This window comes from Pelophylax lessonae (genome assembly GCF_965119305.1).
Source record: "Pelophylax lessonae genome assembly, chromosome: 6".
NCBI lineage: Eukaryota > Metazoa > Chordata > Amphibia > Anura > Ranidae > Pelophylax > Pelophylax lessonae.
Window position 1 is genome coordinate 34619468 of NC_138773.1, and position 17758 is coordinate 34637225.

General features: G+C 44.1%; 1 protein-coding gene across 1 annotated transcript in view; it reads left to right on the top strand.

Annotated features, from left to right (window-relative positions):
* The first annotated feature begins 2813 nt into the window (after positions 1–2813).
* The window catches only part of CORO1A (coronin 1A), a 57136-nt gene continuing 42191 nt past the window's right edge, over positions 2814–17758 (top strand). The window contains exons 1-2 of the mRNA XM_082261154.1: positions 2814–2942; positions 10510–10715. Of these exons, the coding sequence (XP_082117280.1) occupies positions 10518–10715 (198 nt within the window). The 5' untranslated portion in view covers positions 2814–2942; positions 10510–10517. The remainder of the gene's footprint in view (positions 2943–10509; positions 10716–17758) is intronic.

The following is a 17758-nucleotide window of genomic DNA, read 5'->3' on the forward strand; positions in this document are numbered from 1 at the left end:
GGCCTGGTGTGGTTTTTCTGCTAGCTGGTTAGGTCAAGGTTTTTAAGGGTTGGGTGTTCAGAAACCCATTGGCTATACATTGGCTATTGGAGTAGCTTCATGTTGGCCTGTATGTCTACGACCTCCCTCTTGGTATCATAACTTCAATTTCCTGAGATCAGACAGAAGGACATCTTAAGCTCCAAATTTTAAAGGCAGTGGGGTTGATTTACTAAAACTGGAGAGTGCAAAATCTAGTGCAGCTCTGTACAGAAACCAATCAGCTTCCAGTTTTTTTTTTTAAACCTTAATTTAGCAAGCTGAAGTTGGAAGCTGATTGGCTACCATACACAGCTGCACCAGATTTTGTACTCTCCAGTTTTAGTAAATGAACCCTATAGTTCACGTTTATCAAAACACTGCCAATGCAGATAACGGGTGCCTGTAGATTAAATAAAACAGTGCAGCTTTGAGTAAAGTTAAAAAAAGTCCTTGCAATTGGCGTAGGCCATTTTTTGGATCTCCTGAAGCCTGACTGGAAAACTTGCAGAGATGACATCATCCTGCCTTGTTGCTAGGACGTTGCTAAGACACAACCAGCTGGTACTTTTCACCTTCACCATCTCAGGAGCGAGCTTTCAAATGCTGAGCTCCGAGCTTACTGAGAAAGAGCAGGGGAGGGGGTCAGAATCAGAGACAGAGCTTACTGCTATGATGATGGGGGGGAGCAGTAATGGCTTGGAGTGACTTAGCAACATCCTAGCAACAAGGCAGGATAGGAAGTTGCCATCTCTGGGAGTTTATCAGTCAGGCTTCAGGAGGTACAGATTTGAATTACCCAGGGGTCTCCAAACTTTCTAAACAATGGGCTAGTTTACTGTCCTTCAGACTTTAGGGGGGCCAGACTGTGGCCATCAGGAGTAGAAAATATCCTAGCAATAGCATCAGTTAGAATAAGCAATGCCAATCTTTGGTGTCAGTGAGAGGAATTGTGTCCCATAATTTGTGTCATTGGAAGGAGTTGTGCCCAATTGTGGGTGTCCTTGGTAGGAATTGTGACCCTTCATTGGTGCCATTGGGCCTTATCATTCGTGTAATTGGTAGGAATTGTGCCCCATCGTTGTGCCATTGGGAGGAATTGTGCCCCATTGTTGGTACTACTGGGAGGAATTGTGCCCTATCGTCAGGCACTGTGGAGGTGGGGGGTGCCACAAGGAAATTGGGGGGGGGGGGGGTTGTGTTTGAAGGGGGAATTTGGAGGGCTGCAGGGGATAACTATTGTTCTGCGAGGGGAAATTTGGAGGATGTTAAGAAGGATGACTTAGGGGGATTTGTGTTGGCAGGGGGATGGGGGTAGAAGATTTGTGCTAGCTGGGGGGATTTGGGGCCAATTTGTGCTGGGAGGGGAAAATTTGAAGTGGAGGGGGGGGGGGGGGACATGTAAAAGGACAGGACATTTTAGGGGTAGAGGATTTTTTATTTAAGCTGGGAGATTTGGGAAATGGGGGGTTGCAAAGATTTGTGTTAAGAGGGGGAATTTCAGCAGGGGGGTAGATTTGTACTGGGAGGAGGGGGATTTATGCTTAGGGGGTATGCATGCAGATTAGTGCTCAGTGTTTTTGTGGGAACATTTTTGCTGACACATGCTCATTGGCATGTTCGCCCTGGGCTCTAGATGACCTAGTCCCCGTACTGCCCATCGTTGGTGTCATTGGGAGGAATTGGGCCCATTGTTGTTGTCATTGGGAAGAATTGTGCCCCATCGTTAGTGTCATTGAGAGGAATTGGGCCCCATCGTTGGTGTCATTGGGAGGAATTGTGCCCTGTCGTTGGTGTAATTGGGAGTAATTGTGCCCCATTGTTGGTGTCATTAAGAGGAATTGTGCCCCATCATTGGTGTAATTGGGAGTAATTGTGCCCCATCGTTAGTGTCATTAGGAGGAATTGTGCTCCATTGTTGGTGTCTTTGGAAGGAATAGTGCCCCATCATTGGTGTCATTGGGAGGAATTGGGCCCCGTCGTTGGTGTCCTTAGGAGGAAATGTGCCCCATCGTTGGTGTCATTGGGAGGAATTGTGCTCCATCGTTGGTGTCATTGGGAGGAATAGCGCCCTATCATTAGTGTCATTAGGAGGAATTGTGCTCCATTGTTGGTGTCATTGGGAGGAATTGTGCTCCATCGTTGGTGTCATTGGGAGGAATAGCGCCCTATCGTTGGTGTCATTAGGAGTAGTTGTGCTCTATCACTGGAGTCATTGGGAGGAACAGTGCTCCATCGTAGTTGTGTCATTGATATGAATTGTGCCCCATCATTGGTGTCATTGGGAGGAATTGTGCCCCTTTATTGGTGTCAGTAAATGAAATAGTGCCCCAAGAGCCAGATAAACGCAGGCAACGGGCCACATCTGGCCCCTGGGCTGCAGTTTAGAGGCCATTGGCCTACCCCTTTAACAAGGGCATTATTCAACTTTGGTCAAAGTTGCACAGTTTGTTTTTATCTACAGACGTCACTTATCTGCATAGACACCGATGCCCAGACTTTCATTGGTCATCACAGAACGAACAAATACCTGAAAAAATGGATCTACAAGCATGAATGACGTCTCATGATTATACTTCTAGATCAGAAGCTCAGGATACCATTAGATGATCAGCATGACAGCCAGGCAATAAGCATTTTCAGAAATGAAATGCCACCAGCCTCCCAACGCAGCTCCTCTAACCCCTTAGTTGACCTAGACATGGGCACCATAATAACCCTCTGAGGCTCGGCCATAGTGCCATATCTGGGTTAACCCCTCCTCTGCTAGTGAGGAATCATGACCCCCCCTCGCTTCCTGCCCTCCCTCTTCTTTTTTTTTTTTTGCAGAATATGTTTTAGAGAAAAGCAGAACTCTGAGACAGACGGCAGGAAGCTGACAGAGAAGCACTGAGCATCACCCCGGGGCCGATCAGCAGTCACAGGTATGTGGTTGGGCACAGACAGAGGGCACAGAGAGTGGCAGGATGATGGCGGAGGGGGGGGGGGGGGTAGTCTTGTGATAGAGGTGATGGCTGTCATTAGACACAGCTGGACTGAATGATGGAGAGACAGAGAACAGAGACAGAGACAGTCCATTGCTGACTATCTATAGACCACACTGGCGGTGGCGAGCAGATGGCATTTTTCGGGCAATGAGTGTAGTGACCGGTATTTTCCTAGAACCATCCCTAACCAACTAAGATTGTAAAGGGCTAAGCAAACTGTTGGTACTATATAAAACCTGTATTATAATAATAATAATACTGTCTTAGAAGATCCCAGATTCTCAGTTGGTATCATTAGAACTTGTGATTTGTGCCACCATCTCCTGTGCCGCTGTATAAAGGGATCCACACAGGGGTGGGGGATACAGATCTGCCACTGATAGGGACTGTGAGACTTCTACAGCAATCCTGCCATATAAAGATCCCATGTGGGGGGGGGGGGGGGGGGCTTTATAGAAATCTCCAAACACTTCTACCATGAATGCATAAAACCCAGCCTGGCACATAGATTGTTATCACCTAGAAAAGTCAGAGCTCCATTACTGCCCAGAATCATGGATACAATAAACTGATTACATGTCTGATATTATCAATGGGTAATACAACATCTAATGTCACAAAAAGGTATTGTAATATTATAAAAGGGTTTATTTTAATATCTAATTATATAAAGGACTAATACAATATGTAAAATCTAATCTTATAAAGGTCTAATACAATATATAATATCTAAGCATATGAAAGTCTAATACCATAAATAATATCTAATCTTATAAAGGTCTAACACAATATACAATATCTAATCTTATAAAGGTCTAATACAATATATATTATATAAGCATATAAAGGACTAATACAATATATCATATCTAATCGTATAAAGGTCTAATACAATATATATCTAATCATATAAATCTAATCATACAATATTTAATATCTAATCTTATAAAAGTCTAATACATTATAAAATATCTAATCATATATATGACTAATACAATATATAATATCTAATTATATAAAGGACTAATACAATATAGAATATCTAATCTTATAAAGGTCTAATACATTAAAAAAAATATCTAATCATATAAATGACTAATACAAAATATATAACATCCAATCTTATAAAGGTGTAATACATTATATAATATCTAATCATATAAAGGTCTAATGCATTATAAAATATATAATCATATAAAGGACAATAAATAGTATCTAATTGTCATATAAAGGACAATAAATAGTATCTAATCTTATAAAGGTCTAATACAGTATATAATATCTAATCTTCTAAAGGTCTAATACAATATATAATATCTAATCTTATAAAGGTCTAATACAATATATAATATCTAATCTTATATAGGTCTAATGCATTATAAAATATTTTAATCATATAAAGGACTAATACAATAAATAATATCTAATCTTATAAAGGACCAATACAATATATAATATCTAAGCATATAAAGGTCTAATACAATCTATAATATCCAATCATATAAAGGACTAATACAGTATATAATATCTAATCTTATAAAGGTCTAATACAATATATAATATTCAATCATATAAAAGGATCAATATAATATATAATATCTAATCATATAGGTCTAATACAATATAGAATATGTATTCTTATAAAGCAGTAATATAATGTTACAAGGTATAACATAATAAGTTATGATTTGAAGTGCTAATACAACATTTAGTCTATTGTTATAATGGGTTAAAACAAAATGTAATGTCATAAGGAGGTATTATAATGTCATAAAGGGGTAATATAATGTATGTGAACATAAAGGACAGACACAACATCAAGTCTAATTTTATAAAGGGGTAATATAATGTTAAATGTCATAAAGAATTAGTATAAAATTTTAAACGGTAATATGACAAGTAAATATTTGAAGGTGTGTTATAATGCCTAGTCTCATCTTATAAAGTCATAATATAATGTTTTAAAGAGGTAATATAATGTCTAAGAACATAAAGGACTAATACAACATCTAATGTCTAATGTTTTAAAGGGGTAATATAACATTGAATGTCATAAAGAAGTATTAATGTTATAAAGAGGTAATATGACAAGTAATTATATGAAGGTGTATTATAATGTCTAGTCTAATGTTATAAAGCCATAATATAAAGATTTAAAGGAGTAATATAATATCTTATATCAAAATGAGGCATTACAATTTAATAAAGGGATAATATCATATCTACTGATATAAGGGACTTATACAAGATCTAGTCTAATGTTATAAAAGGGTAATATACCAATAATGCTATCAAGGGGTAATATAACATCCAATGTCGTAAAGAGGTAATACAATGTTTCAAAGGGGTAATACAACATCCAGTCTGTTATAAAGGAGCAATATAATGTCTGATGTCATAAAAAGGTATTATAATGTTATAAAAGGGTAACATGACATGAAGCGATATAACCATGTGTTATAATACCTAGTCAAATAAAAGGGTAATATAATGTTATAAAACGGTAATATAATATTCAGTGACATAAAGGCAGGGGAGGACTGGGCCAGGGGGGCAATTGCCCCCTGGGCCACTTTGATGCCCCTTAAAAAGGCTGCACCACTTCTTCCACAGACATGCCACTGACCTACTAAATGCGGGTTGAAGACAAGGACAGAGTGCAGCCCCCCCCCCCCCCCCCCCCAGCATGGATGGTGTAAGCTGTGTCTGAGCAGAGGCCGGTTCCTTGCCCCACTGGGGACTCTTTTCCCCCGGCCAGCCCCAACCAAGCTGTCCCAGCTTCCCCCAAGCGCCCCCTGCTGGCCAGGTTGGGAACCCGGATTTAGCCGGTGGATAGAAAGTACCTGAAGCAGAGCATCAGCCTGGAATGGGGGTCAGGTGGAGGCCAGGAAAAGGGAGAGTGGGAGGGGGGGCCGAGTTTTCTGCACCATGGACCTCTGGTTTGTATTTGCCCCCTGGGCTGAAAGTTGCCAGTCAGACACTGCATAAAGGGCTAATAAAACATCTAGTCCAATGTTATAAAGGGTGATATAGTAAAATAAAGGTGTATTACAATTCCTAATGTTCTAATATGACTTTTACTGTAATAAGGGGATACTGTTACATTGAGAAAGGCTGCTGCAGGCCTCGTTACACATTCAAAACATTGGAGTATTGTTTTTGAATGTTAAATGCATCAGAAAAAAATAACTTCAAAAGAAATATATACGGTATATGAAAAAGTCAGCTTAAAAGTCTGCCGGTCCACAAATGAGATGGGGCAGACATTTTCTCTTAAGTCCAGTGCTCAGATGTTGTAATATAATACTGAACCACCCTGGAAGCGACCATTCTGACTCCTTGTAGCTTTTTGCTCTCAGAGAATTAAGGTTTGACATGGATAATTGTTCACTGCGAAATATTTAGCTAAGGGTCTTAAAACTATGGCCCTCCAGCTGTTCAGGAACTACAATTCCCATCATGCCTAGTCATGCCTGTGAATGTCAGAGTTTTACAATGCCTCATGGGATGTGTAGTTCTGCAACAGCTGGAGGGCCGTATTTTGAGGATCCCTGAGCTATAGCAACATAAATGTGTGACATAAAAAGCGGGGTACTCCAGGCAGTGTTCTGATGTAAGCCATATAATGGGGTATTTGGGGGTCATACACAGTCCTGGGCAATGTGCAGATAATGATGAAACTTTGCAGAAGAAGGCTTGGCTTGTGCCTCTTGCTGATTAGAATTTCCTCCTTTTGATTTTTTTTTGATCTTTCACTTCTCTCTTCTGCTTTTGCTATAACGTTCTTACTTTCTTCTCCATATCTCAGTCACCACAACCGAGCCCAGAACCCTTTACACCATCCTGAGACAAAAGTGTGCAAAGTGCAGCAACTATACTGATCCATCTGTCATTGTTCTGCATATTCAAACATCCAATTCACATATACCACAAATTGGTCGCTACCAGGGCTTTTTTTCTCAGAAAATAGGTGCCGGAACTCCCCCTTTCTGAGTCAATTCTTGTCTCTGCCCCCTAACCACTTTCTTGATTCCACCCCCCACGCACCTCTCAGTACCGCCCCTTTTAGAGGATACAGAGCCAAGTACCATTTTCTGATGCTAAGTAATTTGTATGGCAACAATAGACCCCCCCAGTCACAATAGATGTCCCCCAGCAACAATGGACCCCTGCAAAAAATACCACCCCAGCCCAGCAATAGATCTTGAGCACCATGCAACAGATCTCCCAGCAGCAAGCATCGATAGACCCCTCCCTCAACAGCAAAAGACAAGCAACAATTGACCCCCCCCCCAGCAACATAAGCACCCCCCCCAGCAAACAGAAGCAACAGACGTCCTCAGCAACAATAGATCAACATGCAAAAAAAGATCCCCTCCAGCAACAATAGATCCCCCAGCAGTCAGCATTGATAGCTCCTCCAGCACACCCCAGCACCTCTTGTCATTACATTCAGTGATAGAGGTGCCGGAACTGCGTTCCCCCGCGTTCCCACTGAAAAAAAGCCCTGATCGCTAAATTCCAAAAATCTCTCCCCCCTATTTAAAGAGCCAATGTAGACTATTGATGCTTGTGATTAAAACATACAGATTATTAAAAACATGCTATCAAACAATACATCCTGCTTGGAGCCAAAAGGATAGTCCTCATAAAGTTAGAATTGAACAGCTAGCTTGTAAACTGCAAGTGAAAGTGTTCCAGTTTATATAATGTGTATCCTCCTATAGTCATGGGTGGTATTTGGATACAATGTGCTAGCAATCAAGCTTTGTAACCACAGTCTGCTCTTACAAATTCCCCTCCTTTATCTGAATATATTTATATTTAGAATCCCTTCCATTCTTCAGGACAATTATTTTTCAAGTCACTTTTCCTCCACCATGTTATGTCTCTCCTCCATGTCAACCCTCCTCTTTCAGGTCATTTTTCCACCTCCAGGTCACATCTCCTCCAGGTTACTTCTGCTCAAGGTCACCTTACCTCTTCCGAATCTTTTCGCCTCCTCCTCACCTCAGGCCACTTTTCCTTCTCTAGGACAGGTCACTTTTCTCCAGATCACATCTCATCCTCCAGGTCACTATTTCTCCTTTAGGACACTTCTTTAGGACACTTCCGCTCAAGGTCACCCTACCTCCTCCAAATCTTTTCTCCTCCTCCTCACCTTTCTTCCTTCAGGTCTCCTCCAGAAACCTCTCCTCCTCCAGATCACATCTCCTTATCCAGGTCAAATCTCCTCCAGGCCACGTATCCTCCTCCAGATCACATCTCCTTATCCAGGTCAAATCTCCTCCAGGCCACGTATCCGCCTCCAGATCACCTCTCCTTATCCAGGTCAAATCTCCTCCAGGCCACGTATCCTCCTCCAGATCACATCTCCTTATCCAGGTCAAATCTCCTCCAGGCCACGTATCCTCCTCCAGATCACCTCTCCTTATCCAGGTCAAATCTCCTCCAGGCCACGTATCCTCCTCCAGATCACCTCTCCTTATCCAGGTCAAATCTCCTCCAGGCCATGTATCCTCCTCCAGATCACATCTCCTTATCCAGGTCAAATCTCCTCCAGGCCATGTATCCTCCTCCAGATCACATCTCCTTATCCAGGTCAAATCTCCTCCAGGCCATGTATCCTCCTCCAGATCACATCTCCTCCTCCAGGTCAAATCTCCTCAAGGCAACGTATCCTCCTCCAGGTCAAATCTACTCCTTCAGGACACTTTTCTTCCTCCTGGTCACATCTACTCCTCCAGGTCACTTTTTCACCTCTAGCTCACATCTACCCCTCTGGGTAACTTTTTTCCTCCAGTTCACCACTCCTCGCACAGGCCACTTTTCCTCCTCTAGGACAGGTCACTTTTCTCTAGGTCACATCTTATCCTCCAGGTCACTACTTCTCCTTTAGAACACTCCAAGTCACCTCTTCTCCTCCTGGTCAAATGTCACCTCCATGCCCTCCTCTTCCAGGTCCTGTCTCCTTCTACCAGTAACGTCTCTTCTTCCAGGTCACTTTTGCCCCTCTTCACCTCTTCTTCTCCAGGTCACTAATTTTTCTTGAGGACATTTCTCCTTCTTCAAGTCACTTTTCTGCCTCTAGGTCACTTCTCCTCCTCCTCATCTCTTCTCCTCCAGGTCACCTCTTCTTCTACACATCACTTTTGCTCCTCTTCACCTCCTCTTCTCCAGGTCACTATTTTTTCTTGAGAACATTTCTCCTTCAATTCACTTTTCTGCCTCTAGGCCACCTCTCTTCTTCCTAATCACTTCCCCTCATTCAGGTCATGTTTCCTCCCCCTTTTCCTGCTCTCTTCAGGTCACTTTTCCTCCAGGTCAAGTCTCCTCCTAAAGGTCACGCTTCCTCCGCCAGGTCACTTTACCTCCTCCATGTCACACCTCCTCCTCCAGGTCACGTCTCCTCCTCCATGTCACTTTCCCTGCCGGGCACTTTTCCTTTTCCAGGTCTCATCTCATTCTCCAGGTCATGTCTCCTTCTCCAGGTCATATCTCATTCACCAGGTCACCTCTCTACCTCCAGGTCATGTCTTCTCCTTTGGGTCATGTCTACTCCACCAGGTTTTGTCCATCCTCCTCTAGATCCCTTCTCCCCCTCCATGTCACTTTCCCTGCCGGGCACTTTTCATTTTCCAGGTCTCGTCTCATCTCATTCTCCAGGTCATGTCTCCTTCTCCAGGTCATGTCTCCTTCTCCAGGTCATGTCTCCTTCTCCAGGTCATATCTCATTCACCAGGTCACCTCTCTACCTCCAGGTCATGTCTTCTCCTTTGGGTCATGTCTACTCCACCAGGTTTTGTCCATCCTCCTCTAGATCCCTTCTCCCCCTTCACTTTTCTTCCTCCAGGTCACCTCTCTTCTTCCAGGGCACTTTTGCTTATCCAGGTCATGTCTCCTCCTATAAGTCACGTCTCCACCACCAAGTCACTTTACCTCCTTCAGATCATGTTTCCTCCTTCAGGTCACCTTTCCTCCTTTAAACCCTATCTCCTCTTTCAGGTCTCTTCATCTCCCCCAAGTCACTTATCTACCTTGAAGTCCCTTCTCCTGCTCCGGGTCACATCTCATCCTCCACTTCTACTAGTTCAAAACTGATTGGAAGCTGTGAGGCATCACAGTTTCATTGGCTTCCTCTAGATCAGGCATCACTAAATGGCGGACCGCGGTCCGGATCCGAACCCAGTTAATGTCTCATCCGGACCCCTACGGTCACACCCTTTAGAGACGTTTTGCCCACAGCCATCACCACTGCCAGTCTCACAGAGCCAACAGCTGGAGGCAGGACAGCTATAGATAGAGGGCGCGGGCTATCCAAGTTAACAAGCAGGTGATTGGTTGCGAGGATACAGGGCGGTCATTGCACAAACATGCGATTTGGACCTCTGCTGGAAGAATATTTTACTGACTGGACCATTGTAAATTTTAATTCAATACCCCTGCTCTAGATCATTTCTCTTCCACCAATTCACTTATCTTGTTCATCTTCGTCTGTCCACAGCCCTCGCCATGAGCCGGAAAGTTGTCCGCACCAGCAAGTTCCGCCATGTCTTCGGCCAACCAGTGAAAGCCGACCAGTGCTACGATGACATCCGAGTGTCACAGAACACCTGGGACTCCAACTTCTGTGCTGTCAACCCCAAGTTCCTGGCCATTGTGGTAGAGGCCAGCGGGGGTGGAGCTTTCCTGGTCTTGCCTCTATCTAAGGTAGGTCAGAGAGGGCATTTAGATGGCTATTTTTGTTGTTGTTTTTGAGTGTGGTTTCTTACCTTCAGGACTCTGGTGTCATGGCATGGAGTTAGTGAAGGTAGTTCCTACCTCTATGCTGCTGTGTGTATTTAAAGCTTAGCTCCCAGCATGTCAAATAGAGTGGGAGGGGCTGCACTAAAAGCAAATCAGCTGCATGCACATGTGCCAACATGAAATATTGGCAGAGCTGAGGACCCATTAGAGTGTTGCTGCTCATTCCCTATTGAATAAACAGGCTGTGGGCAAGATTTGGCACTACTTTATTTCTTAACCACTTTACCACCGGAGGATTTTGCTGTCTTCCGTCCAGGCCACTTTTTGCGATTCGGCGCTGTGCGACTTCAACTGACAATTGCGCGGTCGTGCGACGCCGTACCCAAACGAAATTTACGTCCTTTTTTTCCCACAAACAGAGCTTTCTTTTGGTGGTATTTGATCACCTGTGCGATTTTTACTTTTTGCGCTATAAACAAAAAAAGAGCGTTTATTTTGAAAAAATAACAATATTTTTAACATTTTTTTATATGAAATTCCCCCCAAAAAAGATGTAAAAACCAATTTTTTAAAAAATTTTTTGGCCAATTTGTTTTCTGCTACCTATGTTTGGTAAAAAAAATCACAATAAGCGTATTTTGATTGGTTTGCGCAAAAGTTATTGCGTTTACTAACAAAGGGAAAGATTTCTGTCATTTTTGGTGTTTTTTTTTTTTTAACGCGCAATGGCGGCGATCTGCGATTTTTTTTTGTGGGACTGCGACATTGCGGCGGACAGATCGGACCCTTGACTGACATTTTTGACACTTTTGGGGTTACCAGTGACATTACTGCAGTAATCAGTGCTATATATATGCACTGTTACTGTAAAAATGACACTGGCAGGGAAGGGGTTAATTTTATTGGAGAGGGAGGGGTTAATGTATGCCTGGTGCTTACTGACGTGTAGGGGGGGAGGTGACTGAGTGACACAAGGACAGATCGGATGTCCAGCTATGCTGAACACTCCGATCTGTCACTCCCTGTCACTTGGGAGATGTGTAAACACAAGCGGGCGGATCTCCACACTAGATCCCCGGCGATCGGGGCAGAGCAGCGGCGATCGCCGCTGCTCCTCCCCTGGCCCGACTCCCGCTGTGAATGAAAACAGCGGGAGCGAGCCTCCGGCGGCGCGCAAGTGCCGCCCAGAAGGGGGAGTGTCTGACGACGTTAATACTACGTCGTCAGACGATAACGAACCACTTTGCCACAGTAATATTACCGTACTCAGTCGGCAAGTGGTTAAAGTGTTACTAAACCCACAACAGTAAAATCAGTCTGTATATGCAGTAAAGCATGCTTGTTACTCATTGTGGAACATAAGAGGTTTATCCTCTGCATTGTGTAAAAAGGTTGTTTGATCCTGTCTTCTCTGATTCTCCCCTTTTTCCACAATCCCCAAACCATCCCCTGATAGAACAGACCCTTTGGGGCATTCTGCACATGCTCAGTTTGGTGTGTATTGCTAGAGATTTTTTTTTTTCTTGAGAGAATGCATGTGATCAGCGCAGGGCCAATCAGCACTGTTGAGACAGAGGGTCAGGGGTCCTGCAGCCTCATCAGACAATCAGAGGAGAATGAAAACTCCTCTTACAAGCTTTAACCAGACATTGATAGAAGTCACAGGACTGCTATATACTGCTAATGAGAAAAGGTATTTAGCAGTTTATTTACTAAAATAATTGCATTTCCATGTTCTGTGTACTGTGGGAGACCAGATACTGTGAATGCAGGGTGCTGGGTTTAGTAACACTTTGAATCCAATAGAGAAAGTGGCGTCACCCTCTTGGCTGTACAGTCTGGCAAAGGTGTATGAGTCACAAAATTGGATGGACAGAATTACAAGCCTTTTGGCAGATAAGGCAATTCAAAGATGCTTAGTACAGATACAGTATATTACCAAAAGTATTGGGACGCCTGCCTTTACACACACATGAGCTTTATTGGCCGCACCCAGTCTTAGTCCGTAGGGCTCAATATTGAGTTGGCCCACCCTTTGCAGCTATAACAGCTTCAACTGTTCACAAGCTTTAGGAGTGTGTCAATAGGAATGTTTGACCATTCTTCCAGAAGCGCATTTGTGAGGTCAGGCACTGATGTTGGATGAGAAGGTCTGGCTCACAGTCTACGCTCTAATTCATCCCAAAGGTGTTCTATCGGGTTGAGGTCAGAACTCACTCATCCATGTCTTTATGGACCTTGCTTTATGCACTGGTGCGCAGTCATGTTGGAACAGGAAGGGGCCATCCCCAAAACTGTTCCCACAAAGTTGGGAGCATGAAATTGTCCAAAATGTCTTGGCATGCTGACCCCTAAAGCTGGATACACACCATACAATTTTCTTTAGATATTTTCCTTTACATTTACTAAAACCATATAATATGAGGTCAAACCTAAAAACTTTCAATTTGTATGCAATCAGGCAGGCCCTTGCACTACATAGAAAAGGTAAATCTGAAGGAAATCTAACCACAAAAGTTGTATGGTGTGTATCCAGCCTTAGAGTTCCCTTCACTGGAACTAAGAAGCCAAGCCCAACCCCTAAAAAACAACCCCACACCATAATCCCCCCTCCACCAAATGATTTGGACCAGTGCACAAAGCAAGGTCCATAAAGACATGGATGAGTGAGTTTGGGGTGGAGGAACTTGACTGGCCTGCACAGAGTCCTGACCTCAACCCGATAGAACACCTTTGGGATGAATTAGAGCGGAGACTGCGAGCCAGGCCTTCTCACCAACATCAGTGCCTGACCTCACAAATGCGCTTCTGGAAGAATGGTCAAACATTCCCATAGACACTCCTAAACCTTGTGGACAGCCTTCCCAGAAGAGTTGAAGCTGTTATAGCTGTAAAGGGTGGGCCAACTCAATATTGAACCCTACGGACTAAGACTGGGATGCCATTAAATGTCATGTGTGTGTAAAGGCAGGTGTCCCTAAACTTTTGGTAATATAGTGTATGTACTGTTGTAATCTAAATTTGAACAATTAAAGATTTTTCTAGACCAACGCTAATGCTGTGTCAACTCCTAAGGCTTCATGCACACGGATGGTGGGAGGCTGAAATTTGGGCAAATGCTGTCTTCTTAGTGAAGTGTAATATTTCTATGTGCCTAAGCTTCCTTTAGGTTGATCTGCTCTGGGAATAATCATGCAGATCATCGATCACAATTGCCTAGATCAGTGGTTTTTAACCAGGGTTCCTCCAGAGGTTGCTCGGGGGTTCCTTGAGCAATGGGCAATTTCTGCCTCTAAGTTCCCAATGACATCATTGATCTTTTTAGCTATCTGGAAGAAGGTAATTCCTCCCAATGCCCACAAGTGTAAGAGAATAGGTGCAGGAACTCCCACTTTTGGAGTTACCCCTTGTCTCCGCCCCCTACCCACTTCCGAGCACCGTTCCTAGGTTCCACCCCCTACCCACCTCCCAGTACGGCCCCTTTTAGAGAATACACAATCAAGTATCATTTGTGGTACTACATAATTTGCATGGAATTTTTTAATGATAACAAGAAAAGCAGTAAAATAACAACAAAAGACCCTCCAGCAACAGTAGATCCCTCTAGCAACAGTAGATCGGCCACAACAAAATACCCTTAGCAACAATAGACCCTCAGCAGCAACAACAGATCTCCCAATAGACAGCATCAATAGACCCTCCAGCAGCCATTTACAATAGATGGTTCCCTCAACAGTTGATCCCTCTCAGCAACAATCGACCCTCCCAGCAATATAAGACCAACCCCAGCAACAATAGACCCCCTCTGTAAAAATAGGCCCCCAGCAGCAACAGTAGACCTCCCCAGCAAAAATAAACCCCAACAAAAATCAATCACCTCCAGCAACAATAGATCCCCCACCAGCCAGCATCAAAAGACACCCGTAGCAAAGCCCAGCACCCCTTGCCATTACATACATTCAGTGCTGGAGGTGCCGGAACTGCGTTCCCCCACGTTCCCACTGAAAAAAAGCCCTGGTAAGGAGCATTCATCCCACTGACCATCACACTAATGTAAGATGAGTTGTGTGACCCTAGATCCATGAATGGTTTATCTGCAGATCAGACGTATTTGTGTGCAAACATTCTTCTAATCGTATAGGATTTATAGAAAGATATTGACCAAATTTACAAATCTCTTCATTCATCCCCTCCAATCCTATTGTGAATGAGTTTGTCTTTTCTATCAAGGGAATTTGTATCTTGAGATTAATGTTCCTCTAGCGCGGTGCACAAACGTCTGATCACGTCCTGTGTGTCAGGAAGCTGTGGTCGGGGACGGGATGTGGGCAGGCAGAGCAGGTGAAACAATTCTTCTGCAAGCATTAGAGACATATATGTACATAAATGAAGCTGCAAGAAAACAGAAGAGATCTCACACCGGATACACTCGGGTGTATCTTGTCCGCTGAGTAGTCAGAGGGCTGCCATCTGCAACAAGACATTTACTTCTCTGTCTGCTCTGAGTCGCTGAAAGCTGATTGGCTGCGTGCTTCTTGCAGATCGTCACTCTCTAAGTTTTTTTTTTTTTCTGTAAAATTTATTTACCCAAATCTTCAATTCATATAAAGGGCCTATTTATAAAACATTCGTTGTACGAATGTCAAAAGCATCCATGCAAGTTGAATGAAACATCACATATTTTAAATATCTAATAATGATGATAATATTGATATTAGGGATCGACCGATTATCGGCAAAGCCGATATATCGAGGGCCGATACGCACTTTCCCCGATATATCGGAATCGGCCACCTTGGTACGATATTTCGGGAAAGTGCTGTACCGGAGTGATGTCTGCAGCTAGAGGCATCACCCCGGTACTGGCGTCCATAGCCGATGGTCGGCTGTCTTGTAATGACAATCGATGCAGCCGCTCGGCTGTCATTACAAGGAGCAGGAGGGGACGCCCCCCCCCCCTCCCACCACCTTCCGCGGCTCGCCCGGGTCTCCCGTCCCACCGGCTGCCGAAGACCCGATAAAAGCCTGATCGGGTCTCCATGTAAAAACCCGGAAGTGATGTCATGACCGATATGCATTGGCCAAAATATCGCTATCGGCAACGAAAAACCGATATCGGTCGATTACTAATTGATATATTTTTATATCATAGAGAACAAAGTGGTTGTAAAGGTATTCGATGGTAAAAATGGCATGAAGGTTAAAAACCTTCCGTGTGCAGGACACCCCCCCCCCCCCAATACTACCTGAGCCCCCTCTCGATCCAGTGATGTCCATCAGATTCTTGGCTTTTCTGAAACTCATGATTTGCTTTTGGTGGCAGAGGGAGCCATTGGAGTCAATCACAGCCAATGAGCCAATTGGGAGACGAAGGGGGCAGGGCCCGAGCCACAGCTCTGTGTGCGAATGGAGACACAGAGCTGTGGCTCGGGAGCACGCCTGCTTGGGTGCCCCCAGAGCAAGCTGATTGCTGTGGGGGCACCTGGTGGGAGGGAGGGGCCAGGAGCATGGGCATGGGATCGGAGAAGAGGAGGATCTGGGCTGCTCTGTGCAAAACCAACTGCACACAGGAGGTAAGTATAACATATTTTTATTGTTATGTATTTTATGTATTTAAAGCTGGGACAAGGGGTGGGCAGCTGTCGCCCCCTGATCGCATGCAAGCTCCAAATCAGTGGCTAGCAGCCAGTGGACCGCAGCTTTATGTCTGCTCTGACAGATACTGGTACTTATATGGAGTAACATGTGACACCCCCCAGGTCATGTGTGGCTCATTGCCAATCACTAGGACGATGTCCCATTGGGGAGATTTCTCTCCACTTCCTGTCTTGCAGGCACAACTGGAAGCAAGAAGAAAATCTCTCCGATGAGCAAGAAACCCTCTCTTAGACACGTGTCCCCATTGAAGATTTCCCCTGTATTCCTGTTCTGGTGACAACTCAAAAATCTGATCTTTTGTTCACTTTTGGTCCCAAGGACAATGGCCACCAGGACAGATAGAGAGGGTGAATCTCTTCGTCCCCGTTCACACTAAGGCGACCTGTGAGGCGACCTGGTCGCCTCACAGGTCGCCGTAGGTCGCCTTCCATAGGGAAGCTGTGGACCCGTTCTAATAGGAGCGACACAAGTCGCTCCGACTTAGAAAAAGGGTCCGGAGCTTCTTTGGGGCGACCCGGAGGCGACCGCCATAGACTTCAATGTTATGAAGTCCGTGGCGGCCGCTCCGAGGTCGCGGCGCGCTGCTCGCACCGCGACCTCGGAGGTCGCCCCCCCCAAGTCGGATCGCGGCAATGTGAACGGGGTCTTAGGGGGGGACACAGACAGCAAAAAAAGCCAAATCGTGTTTTAATAACTTTAGGGTGGATGACTATATAAGCCTTTTTTTTAGTTATTCTCTACAAATAGTATTGAGGAAGACATTAGTCCAATAATTTTTGTTGAAATGATTATACAGTATACTGATAGATCCTTTTTTCTTTTTTTTTTTCTGATAGATTTATTTAAAACGAAAAAAAAAAAAAAAAAAAGTATAGGCTTTAGATACTTTTTGGGGTATAATTCTAAAGCATTTGTTGCAAGAACATCAGAAGCATTCATCCAATGAGATGTCCCGTATTTTGTCTAAGAGATGAATTCCTGTATCATCAGCTCCAACTAGTGGCTGAAAAAATGCGGTATTGTTTTTCTCATTATGGGATCTCAGAAAACTTTACTGCATTTTGACCACTACAATGCAAGCAGTACTGGGACAGGTTTGTCTGTGACTCAGGGCAGGAATGCAGAACTGCCCCCTCCTAATGCATGCCGTAGAATGGGTAGACCACCTTATGCCCATTTTTTGCCACCTTGCTCCAATTGTCCATGGTTGGCATGGAGAGTGCACTTCCCATGTGTGGCAAGTCCCTTGCTTTCTTGTCACTAGACAGTTATATGCACGGGCATGGTGTGTTTTTTATGTCGGGGAGGGTAAGTAGGGTCCAGGTATGGTAGTGAGAAGCGAGGGATAA